This window comes from Scomber japonicus, chromosome 21 (assembly GCF_027409825.1).
Source record: "Scomber japonicus isolate fScoJap1 chromosome 21, fScoJap1.pri, whole genome shotgun sequence".
NCBI lineage: Eukaryota > Metazoa > Chordata > Actinopteri > Scombriformes > Scombridae > Scomber > Scomber japonicus.
In genome coordinates this window covers 22,009,926-22,018,670 of record NC_070598.1, presented here as the reverse complement: position 1 = coordinate 22,018,670, position 8,745 = coordinate 22,009,926, and the positions used below count along the sequence as shown (strand labels likewise).

Below are 8,745 nucleotides of genomic sequence, written 5' to 3'. Positions count from 1 at the left end.
GGTCATGCTTTATAATTATACATATATATATATATATATATATATATATAGTCTGTCTTACAATGAGAGATTGCCAGGCTCTGTTATTGTGTTATTTGTGGTGATCATATATTTATATATTTAAGCTTTCAGTGCTCCTTTCTGCCGTTTATATGCTGTTGAGACATACAACATTGATAATAGAGACATTATTAGACATTATTAAGACACTGATAATATAATAAGAAAAATAAAAGTCAGTAATTGTCTCCATGTGTACAAAATGTTTATTGACCACTGAACTGTAAACTGTCACATGTAACATAAATCTAATGTGTTAAATTTAAAGGAGACCTCTGGTACATACATATACATTTCTATAAACACACAAATAAAAACATCTTTTAACATATAATAATAAGTCTTACATGGACTCAATCATAGGTTCTTTAACATTACATACAGTAGAAAAAAGGCTGTACAGGATGAAGAATAAACTAAGAACAGGAAGTTTACCATCAGCAGTAGCATCCAGTCACATGTGTACATCAACAGGGTCTCATCATCCTCCATCTACTGCTTTAACTCAGCTGGGCGCTCCTACCCATTCTCTCTCTCTCTCTCTCTCTCTCTCTCTCTCTCTCTCTCTCTCTCTCTCTCTCTCTCTCTCTCTCTCTCTCTCTCTCTCTCTCTCTCTCTCTCTCTAGTGCATACACACATTCACATTTACACACACACACTCATGCTCGCTCAGCGTCTGGACAGATCACCTCCTGTGAATGGAGAGAAGCGGAGGATAAAGAGTCAAAAACTTCACTTTTCATATGAGGGATGAAAGAGATGGAGAGTCTTTAAAGCATTTTTAACTCATTTCTGAAATCTGTTTGAACAGCATGACTTCATCTTTCTATATGTGTGAGTTTCCATGTCTGAATATGGCATTAGTTCTAAAAACGCCTCTGGAATATAACACACAGGGAGTAAAAGTATGTAACAAAAGTGTGTGTGTGTGTGTGTGTGTGTGTGTGTGTGTGTGTATTTAACAGTATAAGAGGGAGCGTCAGATGAGAAGCGAGCAAATTTCTGATGGCAGCTGATTTGTGCGAGCGTGTACGATCGAAGATTGATCGCCGGAACGACCGAATCCGTCAGACGTGATGTCCGCCAGAGTGTAGGGGAAGGGAATATGAGCTGGGGGGTGTTGGTGGAGGGGGGGGGTTGTTCTGTGTCATATGGTGGCTACATCCAATTAACTAACGCAATCAGCCATGTTGATGAATGGATTAGCCCATAATTGCTTCATAGGTGGGATCCCTGATTGAATTATTCATGGCGGGCAAAGGCAAACGTACATTACGCTAAGATTAGAGGGTATGTACGCGCTTGTGTGTGTGTGTGTGTGTGTGTGTGTGTTATTCTGTGTAAACGTATGTATCTGTCAGCGACCATATGTGTATGTGTGTGTGTGTGTGTGTGTGTGTGTATGTGTGTGTCAGCCAGGCACTAATGGAAAGTGACTGAGAAACTAGTTGGGGAGGAGGAGGAGACAGGCGTGACTTGCTGAGTGTTGCTGCTTTCTGTGGGCTGGAAGGTTCAAGCTTGCTGGTCAGCTCCAATAAAAATAAATATTGGAGTCTGTCCACAGTAATCACGGAGTAAGTTAAAACACACTTAAAAGGCCCAGAATGCTTTAAAAACAACGTCATATTGTCCAACAGCATTTAGTTTGTGAAGGTAAAAGTAAAGCAAGGTCATCTCATACGTCATACCTCCATTTAATCTATCTCCTCTCTTGCTGCTATGTAATATTTGGCACGGTGACATGGATGCCTTCCAAAATTACAACCTTTTTTAGCTCTAATTTCCCTGTTTTTGTTACCATAGCTCCACTGCAGCTCACTGTGCAGGGAGAGAATGGACTAAAAAGACCAAAACTTTGGAGGATACACACTTGATTTGACTAATTTGGACTGCTGCTTGACTTTTGTTAGCGTCACTGGGTTTTATCACCACTTACAATGAAAGTGCATTAGGAGAGGATCTTTAAATAGCCAGTATTAACAAGAGGAATGATTACAACAAGTCCATCTAGGTACTTGAATGTTGTTTTAAGACAGACTACAAAAGTTGAGGACCTATCTGTTAATACTGAGTGTTGCCAGTTAACTCAAGCGTATGAAGTAAAGTGAGCATCAATGTATGAACACGCCTTTTCATTCATGTGCTTCTGTTGGTATCCTCAAGCGTGTAAAAACATGTGTTACCTACAAGCTGCTTTCCATATACTTAAATGTTTTGGGGTTTCACATCTACATCTGACATGCACATGCAAATCATGACTCTCCACCTTGGCAGCTGGTGCACTCGCAGCTGTGGATGACGGGCAGGACGACGGGCTCGCTCTCCCCGCTCGAGCACAGCAGGCTGAGGAAGCGGACCGGGCTGTCCGGGTCCAGGCGGTAACTGCAGCACTCGCACAGTGACTGGAGGTACGGCTCCTGTACGGAAGAGAGAGAGGAGAAGGTGACATCATGGAAGAGGAGGAGGTTTTAAGAGAGTGGAAGTTAAGAGAGGGTGGAGAAGTGGGGGAAGATAGTAAAAAAGGAGGATAAATTTGGAGCAGTAAGAGGCAGAAGACAGGAGGAGAAACCAGTAAAGTACAGTTTACTGAGGAGCTGTAAAATAGGAGGAAAACGGAAGAAGTCTAAAATACATCAACGTCTGAAAATATGAAAATACATCAGAGACAAGAAGCTCCACTAATAAATATGCAGTGTTGGGGAGTAACTAGTTATATGTAACGGCATTATCAAATTGAATGTGTGTAATCCATTACAGTTACTGAGAAAAAATGTTTCATTATATTACAGTTACTGATGCAAAGGGTTATGATTACAAGGTTAAATCTGAAGTCATACCTTTAACATTTTACTCAGGAGAGTTTTTAAAATATTTAACATGTTACTGAATACATACTGTATATTACTGTTTTTAAATATTTAATAAATAAATCATGATGTGGGCTTATTTGGAGCACACATGGACTTAAATGGTGTCACACTACCAATTAAACCCATGCCAGACTTTTGACTTTTTCATCAAATATGTTTATTTTATATTCCAAAATCTACATGAAGTAATGAATACATTTTCAAATGAGAGATAAATGTTGCTTTAGAAGAAATGATCTCTCTTATAAATCATGTCAGTATCCATGAAAAACAACTGCACTTAGATTTTGGTGCTTAATGGGAACACTTATCCTAACAGCTGAATTAGAAAATCAAATAAGTCATTTTAAATAGGGTAACTAGTAATCTGTAACCTATTACATTTCCACAGTAACCTTCCCAACCCTGTAAATATGTTCCATACAAGCACTGAGAAAGAGGAACACACAACTATCATCAAACTGTGCAGCAGTCACACAGAAGTCATTATTAATGTAAAAAATATTGATTAGTGCAGCTTTGTTGACAAAATGCTGACATAGAAAAACCATTTCAGAGTAAATTCTCTCTTTTGTGTGTCTCAGTGTGTCAGCCTCTGTGTTTTGCATGATAGAGGACAGCTTTGAAACGCTGTTCATGCGTCCAATTAGTGCAGCCGAAGAACCGAGAGAACCGAGAGAGAGACAGAATGACAAAGAGGTAAAGAGGATGTGTAGCAGAGAATGATGTGCAACAATAAGAGGAGGAGATGAGAGGAGCAGGTAGGGAGTCCTGGATCAAAAAACTCAAAAAATAGTAGTTATTAGTGCTTCACACACTTTGAAAAGTCTACAGTGGATGTGTGCATATGTGTGTGTGACAGAGAGAGAAAGAGAAGACTCGCTTCTTCTTCTTCTTCTTCTCCTCCTGCTCCTGCTGATCAATGAAAAAAGAGAGGAACTTTCCCCGTGCCGCCTAGTCACCGGTTACCATCCCTTGTTGCCACAGTAACAGGAGGTAATGACACATTTGGCTTAGCTGATGTTTATTTTTTAACTAATCTCCCAGCGTGACTGACTCTATTTTTACAGTGGACCTACACGGATGCCAAGAAAGAACAAAGTCGCCATGGCGACAACGTGATGAGCTCGCAGTCTTGCGAAAAAAAGGATGAAAAGCGACGGCACATGAAAAACATACAGGCTCCGCACGTGACATAGAAACAGTGACGCACTTTTGTTTACCAGCTCTAATCGCTCTTATGTCAGCTGATCTAATGGTCACTTTGTTACATTCAGAGACGGTCAGCTGCTCACTACGACTGTCTCAACGGGCCTCCGTGTTTAACTATGAAGAAGTGAGATTGCAGCAGGTGTGAGCAGCTGTACGGGGCCATGTGTTTGACTTCACTCTGTCTTACACACACACACACACACACACACACACACAGCAGGCCAGGTCTGAGCAGAAACAGATGGGCGATTTGGCTGCACTGATAGTTTAAGCAATAATCCTGATTATTCTCCCACGTATGGTGAACACTGTTATTAATAATGCTTAGTGGCTTCAACATTCTTTTTTGGCATTCTGCATCCACATGTTGATAATTGAAGTTTGGCAACTAGTCTTAATTAAATGAATATTGGAGAAATGTTTAACTATAAAGGGGGGGAGGGGGTGGACTGTGCACTATATGATTAAACACGATTAACTGTGCAGCATTAGAAGAAAGCAGAGGGTTGTTTTCTATTTTAGTCCACCATGCCCAACAATATTGATCTTCATTGTGCTTCCAGTTGTTATTGAGATGGAGGTCGATACCTGTCAACGTCGCCTGAAGATGTTTAGAGGGATGTCTTCATGTCTTCTGCTCAGGGGGTGACAGCTGAGCATGTGTGTGTGTGTGTGTGTGTGTGTGTGTGTGTGTGTGAGAGAGCGTGCGTACCTCGAGAATGACATCAGCCCCGGAGAGACAGCGTCCCCTGCAGAAGCTGACCTCTATGTTGTCGAGCCGACAGTCTCCTTTAGTGATGTTCCTGACTTGCACGTAGCGACGACACTCTGGCACGGGCTCGTCTGACGAGAACATAGAGAAGACAAGGAGGAGGGAAGTAAAGAGGGAAAATAAGAGCAGTAAAGAAAGAAGAGAATGTGAACAAAAAAAGGAGAAAGTCAGGGTTTGACTGTGTATTTGTTTGAAAAAGTATGGAGGAGGAGGGGAATAAAGACAAAAGGAGGCAGAGCACTCCTAGAGAGTGCAGTGACATTGCCGTGCCCTCCTTCCATCATGGGACATTTCTTCCACTGGGAGACAGATTTAAACCCCAATGTAGGTTAAGTAATGTAATCTCTCACTAATTGGGTACAGTGACACTCAATTTTTACCCTGCTGTAAAATGAACCAGAGAACACTCAAATTAAATGAAGGAAACATAAAGAATCTGTGTGTTTGTTGCTGGTTCACTGACATTTTTTTGTGTCCATGTGGTTTAGTCAAAATTAAAGGGTTAAAATGTGAAAATAAACGTATGAATAACTTACACACATTCTTTTTTTGTGGACTCAGCATAACATTTCTGCTTTTAATCCATTTTGAGAGAATATATTAGAGGATTATGGCAAAAATGTCTAAGTGGTGTAACCATAGAAACTTGCTTAAAAACAGTGAATAGTCAATAAAACTAAAATACAACTTACATTATAACTTTTATATTAAATAAAGCTAATGGAATACAATTGTTCTAAATATTACATTTCATCTGGAGAATCATGTTTTTTAAAAGAAGTCATTATTAGTATAAGTCCACTTAAATACACTGTAGGTGGATACAATATTTAATATGTATCATTCTTTCGTGGAGCATTCAGTCTTACTTTTGGTTAAAAAATGGTTCAAATGTCATTTCAAATGATATAAAACCAACAACAATACTAAATGTACATTTTAACAAACCTGATGCTGCCTTTAAAACTATTTATGATATTTGCTAATCTTACCAATCGTTATTTATCACTGACCAGTATATGTTTTACTTACCTGGAAAGTGTTTCCTACAGACTGGACAACAGCTCCCTGGTTCCTCCACCTTCACTTCCCCCTGAGATACAGAACAACATTTTCTAGATCAGTCTCAAAAAGAAAAGTAACCTCCAGCATACTGCCTTTATTTCAATATGTGACAACAGGAGCTTACTGTATAAAGCAAAGCACAGGAGCAAGCAATCAATTATTCAAAAGAGGAAAATAGGAAAGAGACACAGGGGGAAAGCTGGAGGAGAGGAGAGGCTGACATATGTACAGTATAATCTAGGTGGAGCTGTAGAGAGGTAGAGAGAGAGAGAGAGAGAGGTAGAGAGGTAGAGAGAGAGAGAGAGAGAGAGAGAGAGAGAGCGAGAGACAGAGAGAGAGACAGAGAGAGAGAGACAGAGACAGAGAGAGAGACAGAGACAGAGAGACAGAGACAGAGAGTGACACAGACAGAGAGAGAGACAGAGAAAGAGGTAGAGACAGAGACAGAGACAGAGACAGAGAGAGAGAGAGAGAGAGAGAGAGAGAGAGAGAGAGAGAGAGAGAGAGTGAAAGACAGATATCAGGCCGGTATCAGACAGCAGGACAGAGAGAGACCAGCCCAAACAGATGGGGGGCCAGAAATAAGAAGCAGAGACCAAAAATAGCGAGACTATGACGTAAAGACACAGAGGACACAGAGAGAGAGAGAGAAAAAGAAAGAGAGAGAGAAAGAAAGAGAGAGGGTGAGAGAGAGTGAAGCCACTGAGCAGGAGAGATCCAGAACAGTCAGGAGAAATTCTGGGTGTCCCGCAGTGTCCCTGAAGGAATATGTGCTGCTGGCATGTAGAAACACACACAGACACGCACACACACACAGACACAGACACAGACACACACAGACACACACACTTAACTGTTCTCCTCCCACTCTTTGCCGGCGGCCTCCCTTCAGGGATGAAGGGAGCCCACTCACTTAAAGGGTGGGAGGTCATGAGGCGGACCATTTTAAGTCCTTTAAGTGAAGAGCTTGAGTGTGAGCATGTGTGTGTGTGTACATATATGTGTGTGTGTGTGTATATATATATATGTGTGATGTGTCAGGGGGGTAGAGACGGTGTGAAATGTAGTTTCCTGCTGATTTCAGAGTAAAGGGCAGCTGGCATTTAAAGTAAAGGGTAGTCAAATTTGTGTGGTCTACAGAGTGTGAGATAGAACTCTAAACTCTATTAATGTGTCTGGAAGAGGAAAAAAAAATAAATACATAAATTAGAGGAAAACATCCTGATAGCTATTACCACCACACATGATGATAACATAACTTTTAATATGTTACCTCTCAGGCTGTCAGGGGAGGGAACACTGTGCATTAAAATGACCTTTTAGGTGGAGTAGGGGAGGGGGGAGTGACCAGACCTGCGTGCGCCACAGGTGGAACATTTGGTGGAGTGTCTAAGCTTTGTGAAGCTCTCACAGTGCATCCAACCTCTCCTTTAACTGTTCTGAATGTCAGCAGATTTTATTTTTACCTCGGCCTTTTGTACAGCAGCGGTGTGTGACATTAATTCAGCTGTGTTAATGATGAGACTGCTGACTGCTCTATTGTGACTTTTCTCCACTACATCACCGAAATTAAGTCTGTTCATTACTGGCTGGTGTTTCATTTAAAGGGATAGTTCACCCATATGAGTCTGTTTTTATTTGTGTAGTGCTAAATCATGATAAAAGTGATCTCAAGGCTCTTTACACATAGAGTCATTTAATTTAAAGAGTGCAAACATTCTCACCCAACAGCAGCAGTTCGGAAAAAAGAGACATGAAAAACTGTCCTTTAATAGGAAGAAAGCTCAAGAAGAACCAGACTGTAGTTGCCTAGACCAGTTGGGTTGAGAGAGAAAGAAGGAGAGAAGAGGAAGAGATGGTAGAGAGAGAAGAGGGAGGGAGGAGAGATAAAGAAGAGGGAGAGAGAGAGAGAGGGGAAGCAGAGAGAGAGAGGAAGGAGAGAAAAGAGAGAGCGGAGAGAGAAGAGGGAGAGAGGAGTGAGAACAGGGAAAGAGGATAGACAAGGCGAGAGGGAGAGAGAAGAGAGAAGAGAAAGGAGAGAGAGAAGAGGAAGAGAAGAGAGACAGGATAGAGTGTGTGAGGGAGAGGGAGAGAGAAAGGAGAGAGAAGAAAATGACAGAGGGAGAGAGAGAAAGGAGAGAAGAGGAGGAGAAGAGGGACAGAAGAGAGAGAGAGGAGAGAGAAAAGGGAGAGAGAGAGAGAGAGAAGATAGATGATGTGAAAGAGAAGAAAGACAGAGGAGAGAGAAGAGGGAGAGAGGAGAGAAGAGAGAGAGAGAGAGAGAGAGAGAGAGAGAGAGAGAGAGAGAGAGAGAGAGAGAGAGAGAGAGAGAGAGAGAGAGAGAGAGAGAGAGAGAGAGAGAGAGAGAATAATAGTTGTATGACTAATGATGATAATAACAGCAGCCTGATTACACACATGGAAAAATGTCACTTATCTCTGGTAGAATCAAGCCATGTACATCATTCTGGTTTATTTACACTAACTTTGAAATAAGAGAGTGAAAAATAGAAATAAAATCCCCTTCTGACTTTTCCTCTGGTGTCATAACCAGCTCAGAAATCTGTACAGAATAAACAGAGATTTCCATCAGCCTCAGCTGTTGTTTGTATTCCGCTGTCAAATGTGTGTGTGATAACATGTTGATATTAACAGTACAGCTTCACAGACCCAAAGCTGAAGCGTTGATTCATTAGAATGTTATATATAGTCTACAGAGCATCATTTTAAAGGCCTCCTCCACTCAAAAATGTGTTTTGCTTATTG

The 8,745-nt window shown here is 41.1% G+C and overlaps 1 protein-coding gene across 1 annotated transcript in view; it reads right to left on the bottom strand.

The window, feature by feature from the left end:
- Positions 1-616: 616 nt before the first annotated feature.
- sspo (SCO-spondin) overlaps positions 617-8,745 on the bottom strand; it is a 107,534-nt gene continuing 99,405 nt past the window's right edge. The window contains 4 exon segments of the mRNA XM_053342197.1: positions 617-752; positions 2,327-2,477; positions 4,855-4,985; positions 5,947-6,007. Of these exon segments, the coding sequence (XP_053198172.1) occupies positions 730-752; positions 2,327-2,477; positions 4,855-4,985; positions 5,947-6,007 (366 nt within the window). The 3' untranslated portion in view covers positions 617-729.